Here is a 27,078-nt window from a genome sequence, read left to right as displayed (position 1 = left end):
CAGGGCTTAAACAAACCATATCAAAGCTTATTGGCACCATATTAATCTGCACAATAAGGCTGGGCGATAACACAACAAAAATCACTACAGTTCAAAAGTTTGGGGTAAATAAGATTTATATTTAAGAAATGAATACTTTTATTCAACAAGGACTGCAAGTAAATGCCTATTGCCTAACATTATTACAGAAAACTTCTATTTCAGTTCTTTTGAACTTTCTATTCATCAAAGATAAAAAAATCTTTGCAATCTTGTAAAAATGTATTAGGGTTTCCACAAAAATATTAAGCAGCACAACTGTTTTCAACATTGATAATAATAAGAGATGTTTTGTGAGCACAATTTCTGAAGGATCACATGAGACTAGCTATGTTTCCATCCAAAGTTGGGAATTTAACTTAGCGGCAAAATTGGAATATCACATAAAACATAAAGCAGCATTTACATCCCATCCCACAAAAAAATGTCACTTCCTAGGAAATTGGTCCAAAATATCAGTTAAAAAAGATGCTGCAATCGAAGAAGCCACTGTGGCTCTTTATTACTACATCATAAATGACTTGCATCTCAGAGCACACAGCCAAAACGCAATAAACATGTTATCTTGCGTTCGGATGCCTAGCGTTTGAGAAAGCAATCATGTGAGACACTTCTGGAAGGGAATACAACCAAATCATTTTGATGACAGACTTTAGCTCAGGCATTTCAGAATGATCAAACCAACATTTGAGATGCTGTGCAATGAAATTGGTCTGCTGGTTAGTCCAGTTATCCAATCACATCCACTGTTGAAGCAAAGTCATTTTACACACAAAGAAAAGTTTAAGCTTTTAAAAAAATATGTTTAATAAACTTAAAATGTAATTTACAGACTGAAACACTTTTTGTGCTGTTTTCTAAAGGTTTGGGCTTAAATAATAAAGAGAGAAAACCCTTAACCTTTTCACTGGCATTTTGTTTTAATATTTCACAGATATTGTATGATGTAACATTACAGGATTGTCTAGCAATAGTTATCGATGATCGCAGAATTGCTGTATCATGATATTATCTTTTTGTGAGCCATGTATCTTGTATCGAATCGTGAGGTACATTACCACCCCTACTGTATAGCCAAATAGATTTAAAAAAATGAACTAAACAAATCAAGTTAAAAATCAATGTACTGCATGTTTTCCACTAACAACTTCACTAAATGAACACAAGAAAGCTAAATGGCAAATTTAATAGGACATTGAAATCACTTCAATGTTGCTTAAGTAGATATAGGCTATATTGTCAACAAAATCATTGTGAATATATCTTGATCATTCAATATATCGTCCAGCCCTACTGCACAGTATATAAAATTATTGTCCAAAAACCTAATCCAAAAACTCCACAAACCAATCTCATCAACAAACAAAAACCCATCCATCCATCCACCCATAACACGCAGTAGCAGAAACTGGCCCAAAGAGAAAAATCAGGCTACAGTTATTAATAGTAGTCAACTAAAAGTAGTCATTTCAGCAAATTGCCTTTATGCTTTAACCAAAAGTGACAAAGTATATTTATAACATGAACAATCCCACTTAAGTAACCTGGGGTTAAGTGCATTGCTTAAGGGCACAGTGCTGAAGGCACCGGTACATGCAGCCTTCCAGTTACCCACCTTAAGCATTTAGCCACTAAATCACACCACCCCATTAGAGAAACAGATTAGATGAAATAGGAACCACATGATGCCTAGTTATCCAGCATGCTGCTGTAAAGGAGGTTGGATCAGGAGCAAGTGCAAGGGCACTCTTACCTCCAGAAGAAAGGGTTGGCGCTGGGGGCAAGGACAGGGGCAGACGAAGGCCCCTCGGGTCCGCCTGGGGACGGAGGGAAGAGAGCAGAGGGGGAGGAGGTAGGGGAGAGGAGATGCTGCAGGAGGCTGCTGTTGCCATGACAACGGTACTGAGCAGTTGGCCAGATTCTTTTAAGTGAATACAGCAAGAGAGGAAAGCAAGGAGTAATGTGAATGCATGTTTGACCTTGTGAGTCTGTGAAGGGCATGGAAAGGTAGGATGTCCTACGGCAGTTTATAAACATGACCAAGGCAAAGGCTTAAAAACACTGTCACAGTTTCTGCCTCAGTGTGTATGTCCACACTTTAACCATCCGTGAATTGAACACCCCCTGCCTCTCAGTTCCAGTAAGACATGTCTACGAGCTCCAATTAAACACGTGGCAAAACAAGATCCTGTTGTAAGTTGTTTGCATGACAGTCAGTTGCCCTGGTATTCCTGAGAGATGCAGCTTACAGGCTGTTTCAGCAGTTCAGCACACGCACACTGGGCACACTGAAGTTAAAGCTGGTTGGCACTAGGATAGGATGACAGTTCTGTCAGGCTCTACTACCTCCCTTCGCTTTGGGCAAGTTGTCAAACAGAGAGAAAGGGGAGAATCCATTCACATTTATTCTTGCTACATCAAAATGTTGAATATATTTGTTTTGCTTACAGCCTACAAAATGAGGAATAGTACATGGTTGGGGTACAGGATCTTTGTGGCGAGGGGGGCGTGGTTCAGCGAGGTCTGCAATGGCAGGAGATGAGGTGTGCAAGTAGGTCAAGTGCAAATGACAAACACCTGTGTCTTGTTTCAGTAATTGGCATGGAGAGACAGGATAAAAGCCACCAGGAAATGGATACAGAGAGAGAGAGACACTGGACTGGGACTTCATGCATGTCTAAGAACTGGAAACCCAAGTGCTGCAGTGAAAGAGTTGATTTATTGTTATTTGCGCAGAGCACAACCTTTTGTTTATGATTTCTTAAAATTACTTTAATAAAACGCAAATAAAAAGTCCCAGTCCAGTCTCTCTCTCCCTCTGTATCCATTTCCTGGTGGCTTTTATCCTGTCTCTCCATGTCAGTTACTGAAACAAGACACAGGTGTTTATCATTTGCACTTGACCTACTTACACACCTCTCGTCTCCTGCCTCTCTCTCCTGTCGCAGACCTCGCTGAACCACACCCCCTCGCCACAATCTTGTTTTTCATTAATTTCAATAATAAGGAATTTAGCAACAACGCGCGAGTTCTTCATTTTGAAATGGCTAGAGCATAACTCAATGGAAAATACTGCAGGTACTTGAGATTAACAGGGAAAGAGAATGGGAACGGGAATGGGACAGGCCCAGGCTGGGCTTGAACCTAAATCCTCACGAGCACAACAGATGCAACCATGCCACAGCTAGCTATTTTTATGGTTTAAGACTTATTATTTGCTATATAGGCTTATTCACACCAAGAGTAACATTACAAAACAATGTAAATCCACCCCCCAAATAAAACAACAACAAAAAAAAAATAGGAATTGTTGTTCACAAGAATTGCTGCATATTTAAAAGAAAGCTATAATAACCCATTGCTACCCTTATAACCAATATGTTGTCCGTCCCCAATAATGAAACTGTGAAAGTAAAAAAAAAAGATAAATATATATAATAAAATATTGGAATATATGTCATGATATAGGAAAAATCAAATGTAAAATATTAATACAGCAATAATACAGCTGTAAAATAAACATTCCAATTTGTATGCAATTTTTATTTAATTAACATTATATATATATATATAACATATATAACATATATATATATATATATATATATATATTTATTTATTTTATATATATATATATATATATATATTTTTTTTTTTTTTTTATGTGTATATATATATTTTTTTATATATATATATATATATATATATATATATTTTTTTATATATATATATATATATATATATATATATATATATATATATATATATATATAACTGCACATATTCAGCCTAAATAAACAAGTGAACAAATCAATGAATGAACAAACAAAAAAATACTTTTTCCCCAGCCTGCCCGAGATGCTGGAATAGGCTCCAGCACACCCGAGACCCTACAGAGGACAAGCGGTTTGGAAAATGGATGGGTGACAAGGTTTTTTCTGGAATCCATACAGATGCATTTTGTTTTGTTTTGACATCTTAGTGTGAACAGAGCTTAAAGTTAGAAAAGCTAAATAGTCCAGTCATTTTAAGCCAAAATGGGGGTCAACCTTGAACAAATTGCAACAGAAGCAAACTCAACTGATTTTGTATCCTCAAGACAAACAAAAAATGTATTACAAGTTTTTTTTAAAACTGTTTGTTAACATGGACAAACGGTGCTTAATCTAATTACGTATGTGCTAATTTGCATAAATACCACAACAGATCTAAACATTGGGTATAGCTAGGTGAAAATGTCTTATATGAAATGCCATTTCAAAAAACTTGTAATACATTTTTTGTTTGTCTTGATGTAAGTAATCAACTCAGTAAATTTCATGATGATATCTAAAGGTTAAAAATTTTACCCTATTCACGTGAGAAAAATAATGAATAGGCTATATTTGGGTCTTTTTCGAAACTTTCCCCTAATGGGATTCTTCTGGACTTTTTTTTCCTTACTCAGGACATATTGAGGATACAAAATCAGTTGAGTTTGCTTCTGTTGCAATTTGTTCAACCTTTTTTCATAAAATGACTGGACTAAAAGGGATAAAAACGAAGTTTTAAGTATTAAGGGGGAGTCACTCTGGAGTTGTAAGTGTATGGACCATCTAAATTTTTATAATCACCATGCTAGACTAAAACTTGGTTTTCATGCAACAGGGAGCTGCTTCAGCCAGCCAAGACACAGATGTTCTCTCAGAATGAAGGAAGAGAAGCTGACTGGGCATAAGCTGGCATTTGACATGACTGAATCATGCACAAACGCACACACACTCTGCTGAGTGAAGACTTCTCTTTACTTATATTGAGTCTTTCTGGTGTTCTGCTGGGTTGTGTTTTTGAGGCTGTAAACTGAGCTACACACTGTGGCTGTCAATCATCGAGACGAGAGCTAGAAACTCAGCCACCACTCTGAGCATGAGGGGAAAGCAGGTATCAGGTTCCCAGACAGACTGAGACAGAGAAAGAGGAAACCCGGTGCTTAACTGCCAAGGAGGTCCGAGTCTGCGGTCTGTTTGTGTAAAGCTAATGCTGTGGTCATGTTTAGAAACCTCAACCAATGGAGTTCATTCATTGCAAAAATGAATGACAGTCAGCTGAACTCAAGTAAAAGTTTAAAAACAAGGAAATAATAAAAGTTGTGTAAACAAATACAAGCAACATTTGTTGGCTCATACTAGGGCTGCACGATTATTCAAAATAAAACCAAAATTGGGAAATAGCGATTTTCAAATCGCAAATGCTACAATTTATTTAAACAAATACTGTATATGCACTCATTGCACCAACATGTTTCAGAGGCAAGCACAGCACTGTGTTCTGTCGTGGAGCACTTATAAACAAAAGAAAAGCTTAAAGGTCTCCTGAAATAAATAGGGTTGGGTATCATTTGAATTTTAACAATTCCGATTCCAATTTCGATTCTGCTTATCGATTCCTAATTTCGATTTCAATAAGGTAAAAAAAAAACAAAAAACAAAAAAAAAAACTTAGATATCATTCACATTTAGTCTTATTGCAAACCATTTAACTGTAGCTGAATATCATGAACACAGACTAAAGAACACTTTTGCAAGGAATTTTGCCTATGGTTTAAAAATACCATAGAAAAACAACTAGCCTAACTAATATACATTTCAAGCATTATTAAAAGGCAAGTAAACACTCAGTAATTAAAAAAGAACAAGTAAAAAATTTGCAATCGCAAAAAAAGTTTGAACAAAGATATGATTGTATAGAAGATTTTCAGGTATTCAGGTACAGAAACTGTAATCAAATGTAAAATAACACTGCACTTTATCAGTAAAATATACATTACAAATTTACAAGTTTGAATTTTACAAGTTATTCAGTCAAAAACTAGTGAATTTCCTCTGTCTTTTGTTGTTTGATTAGTGTTATTATAGAGACGCAGCAGGAATATTAGGCTGCACGGATCCAATATACTGTTACACATGAAAACAGAAAACAGAGTCGCCTCACGCTTGAATTGTTTAAAGTAAAGTAATATTGAAATACTCGCAAAGGAATCGATAAGAGGAATCAAATTTTTAATTTTATAACAAGTGTCTAATTCCTGACCTCAAGTATTCGATTCCAGAATTGGAATTGATTTTCGATTCCCAACCCTAGAAATAAAAGCTTGATGGTTTAATGTTTAAAAATAAAAAATTAAGACAGTCATAAATATTAATATTGCAATTTTACAGATATATTAAAATAGTAATATTCTTATTTTTTGTATATTTATTATTTAGTAAAAATTATAGCATAACATAATAAGCACTATTAATTAGTGATCGACCGATGTATCGGTTTACCGATATTTTTCCCGATATTTAAGCACTTTCCCATAATCGGGTATCGGTTTTGTAATATCGGATTCGCCGATAAACGGCGCCATCTTGTGGCCGTTTTGAGAATTCCGCCATTGCAGCCCGCGTCTGAGGAGATCAGTCAACAACAACTCTGTGCACATGTAAAGTATATGTTCTGCTTGCTTTGTTTTAATTATTCAACTTTATTTAACATAACAGACATGCAGAAATGAGATTTGAGACATAAATGCCTGATATAGTTTATTTATGCAGCTTGGTTCTAAAAAATTGAGACGAACTCATGGAGTCACGTAGCGTAATCCGTCATGTCCTGCCCCAATAAAGGCGTAACTTTACATGAATTAAATAAAACAGACATGAATGAGTGCATGTTGAAAATAAAAGCGCTGAATTTAATTCTCTATCTGTTGTATTTGCTCACCATTAGTCTCGAAAAAAAAGTTCGTTCATATTGCTGAGCACTAACTGGGTTGATGATCAGGAATGCTCAAGCACGGCCACTGAATAAAACTTTTGACAAGATTATCTCGTTTAAATACCCTAAATTACATTATCATTTACTACATAACCATTATTTCGCTAATACACATATAAATAAATACCGCTCTGTGGAAATTAATTATTTATTATCTCCACGCGCGATCGCGGTTGAGTAGCCTAAGTTATAGTTCTGTGTAAATGCATAGATAAACAGCACTTTGTCAGAAAGCATTTCATGATCTAGACTGACAAAAAAATGCAAATATGCTGTTTTGTTTGTTACTTTCCTGACAATGTTATATTCCAGCTAATATTATTCAGTGAATTATTCCTCACTCTTTAAACCTATTAAACGGCACATAAACCTTCTAAAACTGTTTAAAATGAATTACATTTCTGCAAAGGTGATATGATTCCCCTGTCAATTAGTTTCTCCATATGAAAACATTAGACTTTTAACATTTATTTTGCCTATTGTTAACATTGTTGCTGCTGATGTTTTCTACACTACAACCTAGTTCTGCTTAACTGGGAGTATTAAGTTACACTACTAAAATAGCTATGCAAAAAAAAAAAAAAAAAAAAAATCAGGTAATTTTGATTTTTTCCCCCCAATATGTTTTTAATTTTTGTGCTTTATTTTTTACCTCATCAAAGCTTTTATTTTTAAACAAAGACACTTAGTAACAGTGCACTTCATTTTTTGGACTCAGACCCCTCTATTTATTTGTGTTTAAATATAAAGGGGTTTTTTGTATGCAAGGAGGGAGTGATTGTTATAAATAAAATGGTTCGTTCAGTTCATTTGTGTTGTAATAATTGTGTCAAAAACAGAAGTATAACAGTAAATAAATATCGGTTCTGCTTCTGCATATCGGTTATCGGGCACATAAACGTGCAAATAATCGGTATCGGTATCGGTTATAAAAAATCAATATCGGTCGATCACTACTATTAATATCTTACAGTCATATTGATATAAAATCACAATGTTTTGCCAAATTGTATTTTCTTTAATTACAATCACAATTTTTATCAGAAAAAAAAAACATTCAATTTTTTCTTCAAATCGTGCAGCCTTAGCTCATACTTATGATCTAAATAAACTCTTACTGTAAATGAAGGTTAGGGGCTCCAAGTCTTTCCTTTCTTTTCTTCATGTTCATGAGTATAATAGATGGATAAGCAAAAAAAAAAGTCTTTACTCAGAGGTACAACTGGGAAGAGTCCAGCGACAGGTGGTAAAATAACTACATGGCGTAGTGTAAAAGTCTGTTATTAAACTACCAACTCTGATTGTGAAAGTTCCAGCAATTCCAGCCATACTTCCTTTAACTCCTTATCACGAACATCAACTGTCAAATCACAATGTGCCTTCAAGTCTTATCTTGTCCGCGGCCAGAGCGAGTATCCACTTCTGTCATGACGGTATTTGTTGTTAAACGGCAGTCCTCTAAAGTTGTGTCCAGGAGCGTTCTGTCATTCTGAGCACTGTGAAGTACCATAACATCAGTCTGAAGAGAAAATGTTAAGAGTGTAACAATCCAAATTCTAAACACATTAGAAGCTTCACTCTCCTCTGAGCTCTACTTCTAATGGGTGTATGTGTTGGCAAGACAGTCAGGGGCACAGAAACACATCGAGTAATGAGGGAGAGGGCATTCTTATGATATCACAAGACCCTGGGGGAGGTGCAGCTGTTGCCCCTACCTCACACCGGTCCATCTCTGTATACACACATACACACAGTTCTGAGAATGAACTGTCCCCAGACGAATGCTTTTGGCTAAATGTAGCCTCAAGGAGACAATAGGCAGGATCAAAGAGCAGAGAATCACCAGCACGAGAGATAAGCCTGACTGGTTCAACACTGACACACACCACTACAGGAAAGCAAATTACACTGACACATGATCTACAGCTCTGTGTGAGTATGCTCAAAGGGACAGATCACTTAAACATGAAAATTTGCTTATGATTTACCCTAATTTGTCTCCAAATCCATATGACTTGCTATTTTCTGTGGAACACAAAAGAAGATATTTGCACAAAACCTGTGAAAATGAGAGGGAATAGATACTGTCAGTGTCAAGCTCCAAAAATGACATAAATAAATAAATACTACAACCATTAAAGTAGGGATGCACTGATACTAAGTGTTTGGTACCAATACCAATGAGTCATTTTACATATTAAATTCTACCACATTTTAACTAAATAAATGTAAAATAATACATTAAAATTGTAATTAAAAACTATTTTGAATGTTAAAGTTAATTTAGACATCACAACATTATATTGTAAATACATTAAGTAAGAAAAAAAATCATTTTCAGATTTGCTAAAGATTTTATTCAACAGTGTTAAACGTTTGTTGTTATTATTATTATTACTATACATATATATTTTAGATTTTTTTAAATGTTTTTATAGATTAGCCTACTGGGCATTCAGTGATGGAAAAGGTAATCTTATGGTGCTTGTCTGCTTTGTCTTTCTCTGAGATTGACAAATGTTTGCAAAAAGTTGCTTTAATTGTATGAACAAAAGCAGCATGAACATTCTGTTAAACATCTCCTTTTGGGTTCCACTTAAGAAAGTAAGTAATACATGTTTTGACTGGCATGAGGGTGAGTAAAAAAATGATTGAATTTTCATTTCCCCTTTACAGGGTTCCCACACCAGAAAGTGAAAAGGTGAGATGAAAAGGAAGGAGATACGAGAGGGGGAGTCAGAAAGTACCAAAATCCTAAATGAATGAGGGCTAAAATGAGATTTCACGGACAAACAGCGTGTCTGAATAGAAGGCTTGATTTGATTAAGTCCTGTAATCCCGTGGCGGGTGGAACAAACTCGGTGAACCCTCACAATAGCCAGCATTCTTCCTGCCCATGCCAGTCACTCTGAGCTATACAAAGACGAGAAAAACAAAACCCTTAGCCTGTGTGCATAAGAAAGAACACAACAACAGTATGCCCACACACAACCTTTGCAGCACACTATATTACATCAAAAATATAACACCGAAATTGTGTCTGCTCACCCCTATTCTCATGATGCTGATAATGCGCCTTCGTATGATTGGCTGTAAAGAGCACATTCTTTGCAGGCAGTGGGTTAAAAATAAACAGAAAGGAAGATATAGATAGGTGTGCTAGAACAGGAACCGAAATGCCCAGCTGTCGGAAAAGGCCTGCAGTAATCTGTCTGTCACTGCCCTACCAGTCACCTACGACCCCCATGACCCAGTCCATGTGCAATAAACAGTGTTGACATTGTGATCTAGTAAGAATGCTAACCCAACTGATACAGCAGTGTCTGAAACATTAAACACACTGCCTTATCAGGCAATATCCACACACGTTGGAAGGCATTAATGCAAGTCTAAAATATATGACTGCATTACATCCTGACTACTAAGATGCATCCATCTGGTCGATTTTTGAAGGCAAAATAGATGTATCCTTTCCTTTAATGTGTATGGTAATCCACAATCCTGTGCATGTGGTTCAATGATCAATTAAAAAAAAAAAAAGGCTTCTGAAGGAGCAGTAGAAAAAAGTAGAAAAAGATTAATTTACAGTAAATTAATGTCATGTGACAGATCATGCTAATACCTACTGCTGATCTCACAATATCAGAAGTGTTATTTTGTACTGGACATACGTCACATTTAATAATCAGATGCAGATCTGTGACTTTGAATTTATCAGAAGCAAAACAAAATGACTGGAGTATCTGCAACATCAATAATACATAATAACTAAATGAGTTAGTAATCGTGTGTACACACAATGTACGACAATGAAGAATTCCACAGAGTCTTCCCTGCTTTCTTTAAGCAGTATGGAAGAGATTTATGTAATCCACAGAACGTACTAAAGTGCAATTAAAAGAGATTACCAGAACTACACACCTTTGCTTAATAGGCATATCATTCTGTTCACTTAGAATTTTTTATACAATTTCCCAAGGTCAGACTATTCACAATAGACCAGGTTTCGCTATCCTCATTCAGAAAAAAAAATGAATTCTCAAGTACTCACAAACTGCCTCTTCTGGGAAGACTCAGCTCCTTCTGAAATGAAGAAAGAGAAGAACACAAGATTAACTGTAAATCAAATTAATGTGTCTGTGTCACAAAACAAAGAGCAGAGCTTGTGAACTTGTGCACAAGATATCATGGAAACCTAAATTGAATACAGACACTAAACCATCCACCAGGTGGCACAATTCAACTTGGGTTACAATGAAACAGACATATTTACAGTTTAACTGGAGGGAACTCTTAACAACAGGCTTTTCTTTAAATATTAAGCTGTGGAATATTATATATATATATATATGATTCAAATAATGATTGAGTGGAATTAGTGGCTTGCATCCAGCATTATGAGTTTTGTTTTCTCCCATATTGAAGGTTAAAAAAAAAAAACACCACTAGATGGCAAAAGTGAACCATTATTACACACAGACAGATTTACCTTAGAGCACTTGCATGCCTACTGATAGCTGGACTGAGAATAGATAACTGATATCAGGTCCAGTGGACCCACGGGACAGAGAGGACAGACACAGAATAAGGCCATACCATCTGTCATAGTTCATAGTGAATCTCCTCTCATGTAAATATCCAGAGCACATATAAATCAAACACTATATAACAGTGATGTTATATACACAAACCTGAATAGAAATTGTTAATTAAATTCAGATTTCAATTTATTTGTAAAGAGCTTTTCACAATAAGCATTGCTTCAGAGGAATTCTCTCTGATTTTCAACAGACCCCCCCCCCCCCCCCCCCCAGAATCCTCTTGTGGTCCCTGGACCCCTTTTCAAAACCTCATTTGATGTGTGGAGAGTTAAATCTTTCTATCAAAACAAAATCTGAACAGTGTATTAGCGCACTTGACAGATAAATAGCCACCCAAAACAATGGCTTTTAGATAAGTCGTTACATTCAATTATGGGATGTGTTTACAACGCGCAACATCCATTAAAAGTGTGGGTGTATGGGCAGAGGCCATGTGCGTACTGATCCTTACTGATTCAACTCATCCAGTTACACAACACAAGCATGTGGTAGTGAGTACTTTCTCTTGACACCATGTTTCCTTTCATCAAGTATACTGTATGCAAATACAACTAAATATCATAATAGGAGCAACTTGGAAGTGATTTCCATGTTGCTCATCATCATCTAGAAAAAAAATATATGAATAAAACATAGGGGTGGGTGATACACCAGTTGAAACCATAAACTGACAGAAATTTGGCAACAAGTAGAACTTTTCAAGTACGCTGTAAGAAAAAAAGACAAAGAAAAAAAAACAGAAAAACAGATAATTTCCTGGCAAAAAATTACCAGTACCTTTTCAGTTAAGTTTCCTTCAACCCTGAAACATGACAAAATGCAATGAATACTTGTGTATAACACCAGTGAAAAATCAATACAGAAAATTCCATAATAAAATAAATTTACTATAATATGTATATTATGCATAATTATCTATTATCTTTTTTTCCCAAATATGTTATGCAAAATCTTTATAAAAAAATTATATTTCACAATATTATAATTAAGTCTTTTCAAGATCAAAATTCTTTTTAGTTTTTGAATCACTTATAAAGTTTATATATCGCGATATATATCATTATCTCAAATGTGATAGCTATGATTTCAATTGCGGCTGTCAATGGAATGCTAAAGACACGTTTGTTCAGAGAATGAGAATGATTCATTTCTCAGTACGATCTCTGGCTGAGAGCATAACTCATTTCAAGTGCACAAAAAAAAACAAAAAAAAACCTAACAAAAAAACTTCAGCCTCCTACTGAAACCAGCTCTTATTACTGCAGGGATATTTGACAGAAGTGGAGAAAGAACATATTAGACCAGACAAATGCAATATTGTACTGACCAGAGTAGAAACAGCAGGTAAAATTCTGAGAGGATAGAGAGTGTGAGAGCTGTAACTGTATTCAGAGCGTGTCTATGAGACATCTGTCTCCCCACACCGGTGGAGGACTGAGCCAGGGAACCTTCACGCCTTCCTGACCCATCTGCAGAATATTAATACAGCAACTTCTCAAAGTGCAGCCTTAGCAAAACATGAGCCTACTTTTTTAATTAGCAACTCCACCGATACAAACCTGATATGCCTAGAGGCTTCATATATGGCAGCTTTTCCCTCTTTTTATGTCAACTTGAAATCACTTTCCCTCTGTGCTGTCAGAAAAAGTGCATCTCTTCCTCTCTCTTGAACTCTGTAGCCTCTCCTCTCTCTCTCTCCATAACAAGCCTGAAGTGCTCATCAGTGCATTCCCACTGCTCTGACCCAACTCAGGTATGGATGCATCAGCCTTCAAGCACTGTAGATGGACTAAACCTTGTTAGCTTGGGTGTAAGATGAAGTGAGAATCTACACTCGTTGCAAAATCTGATTAGTTGTGGAGCAAACCAGTGCTGCCTGATATCTGGATGGTATGTATGTGTGATAGTGTTCAGGAGAACTGTGACAGGCGTGAGAGCGTGCCATAGAAACGTTCATGCCTATTATCTACAGCTCCGCACTGAACGCAGAAAAAAATACGACAAAGCCAGACTGATGCTGGGTTTCAAAACTTTGTAAGCTGTCTACCTAGCATAAGCAGTACTTTTTGAACTACAGTGTACAGCCTACGTTTTGTTTGTCTCTAAAATAGAAGCGAGTAGTTTGCAGTGATGCAACGAATAGATCACTCAGCTTATAATCTCCAAAGTTGTCCTTGGATCATTTTCGGGTGCCCCATTACTATTGCTGTATTTCTACTCCAGCCACTTTTCCCTGTCCATCTCTAATAAAATAATTGTATTTTATTTTATTTTTAGGGCTGTTGATTTAGCGTGTTATTTTAATTAATTAGATATGGAAAAATAATGCAAATAAAATTATTTAAGGCATTTAACGCACCCGCCCCGCCCCAGACCTGCGTAGGTCATCTTACATTTTATACAGTTAATTGGTGACGAACATGATGGAGGGCAACAACTCACTGCGTGATGTAACCTACAGAATGCAGTTAGAATGCCCCTAAAACTCAAGATATCAGGGCTAAAATGTCTCTATATGATTTTTTATGACACACAGTGGTGTTTCATTTCTGAATGAATCCGCATTTTAAGTGAATCAGTTGGGTGAACGAATTATTCAATGGCCCATTCATGAAGAGAGCCATTTCCTTCATCCCTGAAAGAATCACCAGTTTGAACGAATCGAATCAATGAATGAATGACTCAATGACTTTAGACATTTACCGCCACCTACTGGCAGTTTTAGTTTCTTATTTAGAGTATCACTTCATTCAAGAAAAATTATTTCATATTTTGGGGATAGTTCGCCCAAAAGTAAAAATTCTGTACATTTACTCACCATCAAGTTGTATAAAACCTGTATGACTTTCTTTCTTTTTTTTTTTAAGAACATAAAAGAAGATATTTTAAAGAATGTTGGTAATCAAACTGTTTTGGCCTGTAAACATATCTAAATATCAATTCAGATGCAGCTTCAGAAAAAAAAAGAAGAAAAATGGCCATTGTAGCCAAAACATGTGTAATAAATGCTATGCTGAATAAAAACATTTCTTTCTTAAACTACTTTTTGTAATATATATTTGATGCCTTCTCATTTAACACAACAATGACTATCTTTTGGAGGTAAAGTTTGATGTGCGATTAATTTGCGATTAATTAGATTAATTAATCGGCACATCATGTAATTAATTAGATTAAAAATTGTAATTGCTTGTCAGCCCTAATTATTTTATATAAGATGTTGATTGCTATGAATTATATTATATATGAATTACTTGTTTGAATAACTGTGATATCAAAGCCAATTTGTGATGTTTCTGTAATTATAAAAACAAAACATCAACAATTTTGGACAATTTTTTTTTTTACATTTTTTAATGCAATCTGAAGCGAATGAACTCTGTTCTGGCAGACTGATTTCATTAAGGCATATGGAGGGTGGGGTCTGAGGGAGACCAGGGAGCAGTTGCTCTGCTACACAAAGCCACACACATACACACAACAGCATTCTGGCCAAGGCTCTGTCATTGCCATGGGCTAAAAGGCTAGGCAATGAAATTAGCCAGAGTGACAGTTTGGAGAAGGCCCCCTGCTCTCCCACAAAAGCAATCTACCCAATGGAGCCCATTAATATTTCTTAAGTCCGTCCAGCATGACAGGAAGCCGTAGTGCAGGGAAATGTAATCAGTGAGATGGGCCGAAAGCAGCACCACACTGCTTAAATGGACTCCTGGAGACAGTTAAAGCCATCAGTAGCTGCAGCGAGATAAGCATATCTGTGTTTACACTGTTATAAGAGCTTACCAGAGGTGGCCGATTTCAGGTTTCAGGGGTTAAACAGTGTCTCGCATCAAGATGCTGCACAATTTTATTGTGACCTTGGGTAGAGTAGAACCTGACGGAATCCAGTTATTCTGGGCAACAGTTTTGAGTTTGACTGACAGCTATAAATCTCTCCCTGATTAGTGCTAACTTGTGGTGTTGTGCCCTCCAGGATAGATTTCAAGCTAGCAGAGCTTATTACAAAAGCCTCGGAGCTCTTGAGGCTAAGCAGCCATACATTAAGACAAAACACACACTGAACATTCGTTTAGCATCATTATGATTTGTTACAGACAGAGTCAGGCTCCACTCATGTCAACCTGACCCAGCAAGAGCAGAGAACTCAATAATAATGCAACGGCAGTGCTAGAGCACTGAAACAAACCAGATCTGCTGTGACTGTACTGTGCATATGTTTTTGAAACAAGTCTATTGTGAAATATTGCAATTTAAAATAAATGTTTTTATTTTAATATATTTTAAAATGTAATGCATTCCTGTGGCGATGAAGCTGAATGTTTAGCAGTTGTTACTTTAGTCTTCAGTGTCACATGATCCTTCAGAAATTATTCTAATATGCTCATTTGTTTCTCAAGAAACATTTCTAATTATCAATTTTGAAAAAAGTTGTCCTGCTTAATATTTTTGTGAAAACCGTTACAATACTTTTTTTTCAGGATTCTTCGATGAATAGAAAGTTCAAAAACAGCATTTATTTGGAACATTTTGTAACATTAACGTTATTTGTAACATTAAAAATGTTGTTACTGTCACTTTTGAACAATTTAATGCATCCTTGCTGAATAAAAGTATTCATTTCATTAAAAAATATATTTTGAACGGTAGTTAAAAAATAAAAAATAAAAAAAAAATATTACTTATATTACTTGAATAATCGGGATCAGTATCGGCGGATCACGATGATGACACACACACACACACACACACACACACACACACACACACACACACACACACACACACACACACACACACACACACACAAAGAAAACTGTAATCGGTATCGGCTACAAAAATCCAGATTAGAGCATCCCTAGTATGTTTGCCTTGGCGAGCACTGCAAAAGGGAAAAAAAGCATAAAGAATTGATGACAGCTGTCAAAGTGCTGCCCTGTCCCGGGCAAGTAGTATCCAAAAGCTTCCAGGATGGAAACAGACAGCTCCGGTCAAAAAGTCAGAGTTCACTGGTTCCCTTGAGACCAAACCAGGGACACTGGACAGCCTCTGACATTGACAGGCTGTGTGCGGACCAGCAAGATTGCCATGACAGGCACTCAACATGTCAATCATGCCAGCTTTTTCTGTCCTTGAGTGAATGGCTGGCATATTTCCTCAAAGGAAGATTACAGATGCAGGAGGATAATCCAGAGTACCAATGACACATGGTTTTAAGATCAGTTAGCATAACAAGTGGTCTCTTAAAGATGGTTCACAGCTTCTTAAGCATTTAGGAAATATGGCATCTGTGCTGTGCATGAAACTGGTGCAATTTCAAGCAATCAGAAGATATTTCATGTTTAATGCACTGTTGTTGGGAGCAGACCAAAAAAATTCACTGTGGGCGGGACTAGCAATGAGCAGAAATTGAAACTATATAATTACCAAAATGCCCCGTTGCCTTTAGCTCGAGAAGCAAGAAAGAGATATATTTTATTGTGTGTAGCTGTATCAAGTCACACCTGGTTAAGACACAGTGTGAGAGAGAAGGATACATGCACGCTGCCACCCCTGGACACGTTGACGCAGTCTTGGCCGATTTCATTACGCAGGACTAATGAACTAATTACAGTGGACCCAAGGGAGGCCTTGCTCGTTGAGTTTCAGGGGAAAGGACAGAGTTACAGAGCTCCTAAAAGCTCAGCAACTATAACCAAAAGCTTTGCTAGCAAGATCTTAGAAACCAACAAGGCCTCCATTGCTTCCTGCCACTATATTTAAAAAATAAAAGTTCAAGAAGGGTATAGTGATTGCATGAAGCAGGCCTGAGGCTGTTTGATTGTTTTATGGAGTAAATGGGGCGTAGCACTGCCTGTCGAGACTAATTGCTTGCAATGAACAAGCAAATGAAACTGATGGGGGTGAGAAAGGGAAAGAGAGGGAAAGGCAAATCAAAGAGTTATATGTACTAGGAGGATATTAATTAACTGGGTCATTGTAACAGATAGAACAATATACATAAGAAGGAGAGTGTGACGCCTGTGGCAGAGCAGACATCATTATAATGAGTGATTGAAAACTGTTGGGCTGTAACGGAGGATGATGGACAACTGTGCCAAACAACAAGGGAAAACATCTATAGAACGATATTGATACATTTAGGTTTATAATTTACAAGTGCAGGATAATTAAGAGCTCCATAAGAGCATACTTTTTTTTTCAGAATATGAGAGGTGTTAGTCCATGTAAAACTCGCCATCATGATGCTAGAGTGATGTAGATGGTAACTGGAGAGTTACTAACATCACGGTTTACCATAGTCATCATTTAACTTAAGATGCATGGAATAGACTGAACCCAGTTGCGTGTGAGAGAACTGAGTCTTTAATTCGGGTTGTGGCTCATTCATATTAATTGAAGCTGGTGCTGGGAGTATGTAGGGCAGGAAGATGGCTGAGGCGGGGCCACAGGGGAAGACAGGATGCGCATCAGCTTGGGTACAGGATAGGAAAAGAGTGAATAAAAGAACAGAGGGAGGGCAAGCGGAAGGATGAAGAGAGAAATGCTGTGAAATACTTGTTAGACGCAGCTGCAGGTTTTAAGAGATGCCACATCATCATCATCATTACATACAAAGACAACTTGGCTGCCGCCAGCCTCCCGTCATACTACATGAGGGCTAAACCGGTGCAATTAGCAGTCGTGATATACGAGGATCTCCTTGTGTTGTTGGAAGGAAGCACCAAGTAATTATCCCTACTATTGTGGTGCGCTTTTGGCAGAGGAGGACGTCTAGCCCTTAATTCACTCATTCTGTCTTTTCCTGCGCTCCCTCACTCAGATGCTAATCTAGTGATCAGTCAAGCTATTCACACTGACTATCAAACTGTGGAAATTAAAAAAAGAACATGAAAAAAACCCACTAATCCTAATTAGAATTTGCATATTCAAATTAATTCTACATTCCTAAGTGGAGATTATGGAGAGTAAAGAAAAACACAATGCTGGTGTGGAGATTGGCAGATGTGTTTTTCTTCTTTCTTTTTTTTCTTTGAAGAATTAAAATTCAGTAATGATGTACCAGCATGACAAGCAGGAAGCATATTTGCCGCTTCTGTTTGACAGCTATGTTGCTTTTACCTTTATTTGGACTTTAATGCTTTAAGCCATTGCCAGCACTGTTTTTTCTACAGATCATTATGCATCAGCATCGAGCTAACGTGACAATGCTGGAGCTACGTTCTGTCAGATCTCTCCACATGTAGGAGCAGGCTGTCTCATTGGTATATCTAGCCGGCTACAATATTCAAAGAGAGCTCATCCGTCTCCTACATACAGGGTGACAGTCGTCATCCCCCCACCCCACAATGCAGACGAAGGAGCTTCAAAACACAATGTTGGCAGGATTATTCACAACAATGCATTGCCCTCACCACAACGGGGCTTAAACAATACAGTGCTGCATGTGGTTTGATCATGCTAATATTCAGTATTGTTTTGCTCTAAGTGACAGTTGCAGGAATAGAACATTGCATTCGTGAGTGGGAAAGAAGTAAAAAAAAAAAAAAAATTGGGTTTTTTGAGGTGCTCAAACATATTAACTGTAAAGACTGACCCACTTTTGAATCACTGAAAAGTCAGTGCTGCACTGATAAACTACAAACCAGTCAGTAATGTGTTGCATCATATGCCATTGATTCCAGTAAAAGTGTGTTTTGAAATCATGGACTTACAATATAGATAGGGATGCACCAAAATTTCGTCCACCAAAAATTATCGTCATAAAATGGCATTTTCTGTTTTTGGCTGAAAAAGAAAAACGGCTGAAAATAGGCTATATGACGCCCTAAAAAAAAAAAAACATTTATATAGGGCTGTTTTCGACTAAGGATTTTCATAGTCGAATCTGATTCGTTAGATTTTGCCGTAGTCGACTGATAGTCGAACCTTTTTTTTTTTCTTTTTTTTTTTTAGATAGCAGCTAGATTTTTTCCATTTCAAACAAAAGAGCTAAAAAACATATATATCACACATATATCATAACATTTCATAAACATGAGGAGCAATATGAGAGAGAAATTTGGTGATGGTTGTTTAGGTACATTAAACCACGTAAAGCTTTTTCACGCCCATGAGAACCGTGTGGAGTCAACTAACAGCCGCTCCGCTGCCCTGCTGAAAATGTGAAGCAGAAACGCTTAATATCAGATAACGTCCATAATAATTGGACTCTGGGTTCGATTTTTTGACCATTTTCAGTGGTTATGAGGAGCAATATGAGAGGGAAATTTGGTAATCGTTGTTTAGGTACATTAAACAACGTAAAGCTTTTTAACGCACATGAGAACCGTGTGGAGTCAGCTTTTTAACGCACATGAGAACCGTGTGGAGTCAACTCACAGCCGCTCCGCAGCCCTGCTGAAAATGTAAAGCAGAAACGCTTAATATCAGATAACGTCCATAATAATTGGACTCTGGGTTCGATTTTGGGGAATTTGGTAATCGTTGTTTAGGTACATTAAACCACGTAAAGCTTTTTAACGCACATGAGAACCGTGTGGAGTCAACTCAAAGCCGCTCCGCAGCCCTGCTGAAAATGTGAAGCTGATTTTTGAATACATTTTTATTTATTTACATTAGTAGCCTAAGCTACAGGACATCGTCTTTCAAAACATGACCTGAAAAAATAAAATAAAAATGGTACCCAGCCCTTCTGAAAATGCGAATGCGTCTCTGTCCCCAGCACATTTCAAATCAAACTGACGCCCATGTATTCGACTATGAGGTTCATAGTCGAATCAGACCTCTCCGAATCGAATCGTCGAATCCTCGACTATTAGAAGTCAGCCCTACATTTATAATTTATTAGAAATAATATATAATAATTATTTCCCAAAAAGTTTGGGTCAATTGTTTTGCACTTGCTACTAAACAGATCCCATGCTCTTCTGGGAAAGTAATGAAGTCATATTTGTCCCATCTTTGTCTGACATTCTCCCACTATTCCTCCTGTCCCCCATGACTGAGAGTCTGAGTTCATTACTGGTACGCGAACAGACACTTTTCCGGTCGTCAGTATTCGACTCCCAGGTGCTATCAAACTCCCTGACACACAAACATCTTCAATTCATACTTCTGGGATATCCGCCACCCCCCATAAACCATAAACACAATCCACACACACACTCAGCACAAGCGTCTGCACACTAGCGAAGGAACCTCATTTGTCTTGGTCAAAGAAAACAGCTACAGAATTTTCCTGAATAATACAACAATTACTAAAATGCGCCTCTCAGGAAGACAACGAATGAGCGCTTGTAGTAGAAAATGAACACAAGAAATGAAAATGAATTCACAGAAGGTAAAGAAAATGAAAATATAATGAGAAGAGAAAATAGACTGGGAAAACAATAGAAGATGGAACCACGCCACACCCAGACAAATAAAAGAGCCAATGCAGAGAAAGAGCAATCAAGGCATGGAGCCCATGTATGTGTTATGGATGGCAGAAAAGATGCCAGATACACAGAGAGACAAAAGGAGCAATGGTGCTCATTACTAGCTGAAGGAGAAACGGCTGTGTGAGGGTAGACGGAGGTCTGGCTCCCCAGAGAGGACACCACACGAGAGGCAGACGATCAAAAGCCGCCCCCAACTGCGCGAACAGACAGACAAGCAACCAACATACTGCTATTTTGCTGTGCATTTGATTAATGCCTACTGAGAGAGGTGCTACAGCAGAGACCACTAACTTCAAGTGCCAGACAAAAGGAAAAAAAGAGAGATAGAAGCGAATGGAAGAATAAATAAAAAAACACAGAGAAAGGGAAGTGACAGTAAAGGTATTATAGTTTCCATCAAGAGAGAACTGTTAGTTCTATGTGTAGGAAAAGATTACAGTGTCCTCATTTGTCCAAACATGTTGTTTTTGTGAAACTGAGTATGGAAACAATATTTAGCCTACGGCCAAGTATAGAGAGGGGGGTGTCCAGACACTATTCTGGAATCTTACTCTATTCTTCACCCACAAACCAATAAAAAACTGATTTAGATTCACTAACTAAATATCTGTGGCAGGCTTTTAATAAAGGCAAGTTTTTTTGTGTGCAGCGTGACTTTGATGAAGTGTCTAAAAGGCAAAAGCTTGAGTAAAGGACACACTTTATTTACAACCTCTCATTTAACTCTAAAGTCAAAATTAAATAAAAATGTACACTATTTACTTTCTTAACACATGTCCCTGGTCATTAATGATTCATTAGTGCATGTCATTCCAAATGAAAATAAATGTTTGCGTATGTAATCTTTCATAAAAATGCAATGACTCGCTCAGGCTCTGAAATGACCTTCCTTTTTAGATGACGTCATCTAGGTTGTGCAGATATAGAAAATTATGTTAATCAATAGCCATATAGATAACGCATTTTGAGGCTAGTATTGTAGGTGATGCAAAACATAAAAGTTATGGCAATAACAGTAAATAATTTATTTAACAAATCTTCCTCAATTGACTGTAACCTTGATCAGAATCCATTTTGATATGGACCACCCACTTTTCACAATTCAATTAATTCCTGATGAACAAAATCAAGCCATTTTCTTATTGAATATCTTGTTACACTGTAAAATGTCATGTTACATAAAAACAATTTGCTAATGTTGAATATTTTACACTGTTTGTGATTTGCGATTATAATAGTAACCCATTTGTCATTGATTGAGTGTCTTTTAGTGTCTATCTTAATGTTTTATCTCTAAGACAAGGGGGACAAAACAGATTAAGCCTGAATTCATTACTGCTAAGTAATACTGTCTGCCGTGAAGCCACCAATCCAAGTCTGGGTTTGTGTGTATGCATGTTTCAATCTCTGGCAGCTGAGTCCACTCTCTTTCTGGCACTTTCCCCTTCACCCCCCTCCTCCTCCTCCCTCCTCTATTCAGTCTAAAACGATGAGCTCATGCTCTCATGTTGGTCTCAAAGTGAGATTATTGCTGTGCCCGTAATGCATGTATCCCAAGTCTTTGACCGGGGGGCCGGCAGCATTGCCCATACCCCAATTAGGAGCATGGTGAAATGGATATTTTAGACATCATTGTCTGAAATCACAGCCATAGAGCTTTAAAGTCCAGATTTGTTAAGCGGTCTTAACCATCTTGGAATACGACAAGGCTTTACTGTGCTGACAGAGCAGCCAAAAGTATACAGCACAAGAAATAGTAAATGGAATATGACTGCAAAAAAAGACTGCAAAAAAATAAATAAGTTGATGATTTCTCAATTAGTCTTTTATATTTATTCTCTGCCTTCTTTATTTGTTACATCAATATCCTGTATTTTCCTTCCTTCTGCCTTCCTTCAAACACAGGCCACATTTGTCTTGGTTAGGAAAAATCAACCACAAAAAACTGCACAAACACAAACGCACTTTTGCCATTTTTTCCCCTGGACGCTGATAATCAGGTTATCATGAAACAGCCTGATCATATTACAAAAACATGCAAAACAAGTTTTAGTGAAGAACTCATTTTCAGGGAAACAGGTACTAGGAAAATACAGTGAAAAGTGTTTAGAATGCACTGTAGTGTTATGAGGACAGACAAAACTAGGACACAGGCATCTCTGCAGTCTGAACGACCTTAAAGAGTGAGCTTTCTTCAATCAAAGTATGGTGCACTAGAATAATATGACTTCCACAGTGCTGGTGTTCATTCGAGCATATCTCATACAGGCCGAAAAGGGGCTTAGGACAACGTCTACAATGGGAAACACTGTACATCCATTTTAAACAGCTATTCTAAGTGTATACTAAGTGACTGATGTGCTGAAACCAACAGGATTTTATCCTTAATTGTGATATCAACCTATTCTTTGGGGTAATTCAGTATTAAAAGAGGAATATTAATGGTAATGTAAATCTCTGGGGAAACTAGACTAATGCCCATTCTAATACATTGCTGAGTCATCAGAAACTATCCCTTTAGCTTCTTGGTAAGCGGCTGTTCTGGTCAGAGTGCGGTCATGAGTTATTTAGTGGCTCAATAGCCATGACTGTTGTTTTTACTGTGCGAAAATACAGTGCTGCGTCAGTATTCTCAAAGTGTCAGTAATGTCTCCAGCCAGGATCTGACAAGAGACAAATGACCAGATGATGTTTTTGAAATTAATTTTGTTATGAATTTTCTAAGCTGAAGGTTTGAAGAGCACATTTATAAAAGAGAGCAGCAATCATTGGGGTCCAAGCATATTAGAAAAGTGAAAAACATGCCCACAATTGCCACATTTCAATGAATAGATAATGTGGATGATTTGATCCAGTGAGTTTCAACAGATTGCACAAATGACCTCAGAGTCTGTTGCATTACTCTAGTGTGAAGATCATTCATAGGAATGAAATACTGTATATCACATCAAGCAGACAAAAGGGAAGGACCTATTTGTCTTAATTAATTTTTTTTATACTAAATATGGCTGTAAATGGAGAATTTCAAAATATTGAAAAATGTAACATTGAAATATACTGCCAAAAAGGTACTTTTTAGATGGCCCTAAAAAACTCCTCTCACAAAACATGATTTTTTCTAATGAATAAGCACTGCTTACAAACCCTAAATGTTTCTTACCTGCCTAGCTAGAGACGCAGCCTGTATCGATTCCTTGAGAATGCAAAGTCTGACTCCGTACCAGCTCACTGACCGCCTGCAGGCTAATGGCTTTCTCTTCTCATCACTGTCCATTGGTAGCATCCTAGAGCAGGCCATAGCCATAAGTGACCAGCTTACTCTCCAAACACCAGCCCTTCACCATTTCCTTTAGAACAATTGTGCCTGATTAAGACACCTTGAAACCTTTTTGACCACTTTAATTCTGCTAAAGTAAAAGCAGATTACTTGATACGCCGCTGTTTTTGCTTACACAGCCCCAATACGATAATTCCTTACTGAATTAGAACCACTTCCTTCAATATTGGTAGTCTGCCAGTACACAGATTAAAAACAGAAAAAAGTGTAAAAGTGGGAACTAGGGGGGCTGAGATTTTTTGTTGTTGTTTTGTTTATTATATTTCACTGGTATTGATTTTAGTACTGACATTTTTTGAACAACAACTCTAGAGATTTTTTATTTTTATTTACATAAAAATAAGTTGATCCAGTTTGAAGAAAGGAGGGACAACTATTTATCAGTGCCAGCAGTTGAAAATGAATAAGCATATAAAAGTGGGTCATTGCGTCAGGCCATTGTGGTTGATAAAAAGCAATAGGAGTCAAAATGTGCCAGTAAAACCTGAACTACCACCTAAAGAGCTCATTCCCCAAAAGCTGCACCATCTCCATCACCTCCTCCCTTTCTTTTCCGATTCAATACAGCCCACAGGTACAATCTTCAGATGTCTGAAATCCTCGCCTACAAACGCACCAGGGCATAAGAACAATTTAACACTCTAACCTGTCAGGAAATAGGAGAAACATAAAGATAAAGAGCCCAGCGGCACATCTACGCTCCACACCTCAAGAGCTCATCTGCACCTGAAGACCCAAAGCCCTGACACCATCACCTCTATCTCTAGCTCATCAACACAAACAAAAGAGCTAGTGAACAGAGACCTGCATTCTTAGTGCTAATACCTTGACAAAGGGTACAGTTCACCGATTAACTGCCTGAAACGGCGAGGTTCAAATTAGGTAATATCTTCACAACACAGATTAAGTCACACAAGAGCATGTATGTAACACGCAAAACTGAATTCCTGTGGATACACTCACCTGAGTAATCATGAGAAAAAATCAAGCCTGCAACATCAACACAGATAAGAGTGAGGAGCAAAACAAAGCATAATCAGATTTATTATTCTGGATAGGTTATTTATTTCACTTTCACTTCAAATGAACTGCCACTTCTAAGCTAGATGGATATATTCATTCTAAAAGTGAATTTCCAAAGAAGGAATAAAAGGGAGCACAAAACCTGGCATTATGTAACAGGACAATCTCTACTTAACCTTTAAAAATGACTGAAATACTAAGCTGTCATATTTTTAAAGTCTGAAGTGTTTAAATAGGCTATATAATATGGTTTCATTTATTTACAGTCAAACCAAAAAGACACCAGATATAATTTTTGATATTTTTTTACAAGTGAGTGCAGGACACTATAGGTCATTTATGTAAGTGAGGATAGCAAAATAAAGCAAACTGTGACATATTATACCCAAAAATTCTTCATACAGTCATACAGACTAGGTAAACGTACCTATTAAGCTCACTAAAATCTACATTGAGACATTTTTAGTGCACAAGATATTGGTTTTAGTACAAGAAGTTATTTTAAAATAAAATATTAATCTCTCACACTATAATATTTCATTTTATTTTAAATGACAAAAGTATTTCAATTAAGATGTACATCATTAAATATAAAAAGTCTGGCTGTGCTTAATGGGTACGTTTTGTACCCTTTAAGCACACCCCTGTTCCCAATAAGCTCACAACAAGTTTTATTAAAAATTCTTGTTTATTTTAAACAACCTTTTTAAGGAATAATTGAAAAAAGTTTTATTTGAAGGCACAGAGTCAATCACAAAAAAACAGAACACTAAAATCAAGCAACAAGGCATTCAATTTGATCAGGTAGCCTATCCTATTCATAGTGACGTGCCATTCAAACTCATTGCAACATCTAGACTAGTCCACGTTCTGGTAACACATATTGAAAAATCAAATAACAAAACAAACCAATGTGCTCCTTAAAGGGATACTCCACTTTTTTTTTGGAAATAGGCTCATTTTACAACTCCCCCAGAGTTAAACAGTTGAGTTTTACCGTTTTCGAATCCATTCAGCCGATCTCCGGGTCTGGCGGTACCACTTTTAGCATAATTAATTAAACCGGACAGGACCATTAGCATCTCTCTCAAAAAAATGACCAGAGAGTTTCGATATTTATCCTATTTAAAACTTGACTCTTCTGTAGTTACATCGTGTACTAAGACCGACGGAAAATGTAAAGTTGTGATTTTCTAGGCTGATATGGCTAGGAACTATACTCTCAAAATCGCAACTTTTAATTTTCCGTCGGTCTTAGTACACGATGTAACTACAGAAGAGTCAAGTTTTAAATAGGAAAAATATCGAAACTCTTTGGTCATTTTTTTTGAGAGAGATGCTAATGGTCTTGTCCGATTTAATGATCTATCTATGCTAAGCTATGCTAAAAGTGGTACCGCCAGACCCGGAGATCGGCTGAATGGATTCGAAAATGGTAAAACTCAACTGTTTAACTCTGGGGGAGTTGTAAAATGAGCTTATTTCCAAAAAAAAGTGGAGTATCCCTTTAACTCTCTGGGTCAGAGCTTTCCTGTCTACTCCAAACTTCTTGGACAGATACGACAGGTTTCTGATGGCTCCTTCTTTGTATGACATGCCTCTTTCATTTTTGGGCATACACTATAGTTTCGTCTAGCTTTTGTCATCTTACGACTGTGAAAGTAATTTATTAATAATTTTTTTGAAGATTAACATAGTGACAACCATCAGTTAATATTTAAATTCTGATTATGAAGTATTTACATGGACGTTCAATGTGGATGAGCTTAAAGGGAGCACACACTGTGCTTAATTGGAGCAAAAACAATTTTTAATTAATAAATATTAAATTAAATTT

At 36.9% G+C, this 27,078-nt stretch overlaps 1 protein-coding gene across 7 annotated transcripts in view; it reads right to left on the bottom strand.

Moving 5' to 3' along the window:
* mast2 (microtubule associated serine/threonine kinase 2) overlaps positions 1-27,078 on the bottom strand; it is a 171,754-nt gene that overhangs the window by 51,927 nt on the left and 92,749 nt on the right. For 5 of the 7 annotated variants that reach the window (XM_081381253.1, XM_081381255.1, XM_081381254.1 and 2 more), the window contains one exon: positions 10,892-10,923. In XM_081381253.1, the coding sequence (XP_081237379.1) occupies positions 10,892-10,923 (32 nt within the window). Of the gene's footprint in view, positions 1-1,792; positions 1,961-7,958; positions 8,360-10,891; positions 10,924-27,078 lie in introns of all 7 variants that reach the window. The other 2 variants (XM_081381256.1, XM_081381258.1) reach the window with 2 other exon arrangements.

The sequence above is a fragment of the Scardinius erythrophthalmus genome (genome assembly GCF_964197995.2).
Source record: "Scardinius erythrophthalmus genome assembly, chromosome: 12".
Lineage (NCBI taxonomy): Eukaryota > Metazoa > Chordata > Actinopteri > Cypriniformes > Leuciscidae > Scardinius > Scardinius erythrophthalmus.
The sequence above is the reverse complement of the archived record's forward strand: the minus strand, read 5'-3'. Positions and strand labels throughout refer to the sequence as shown.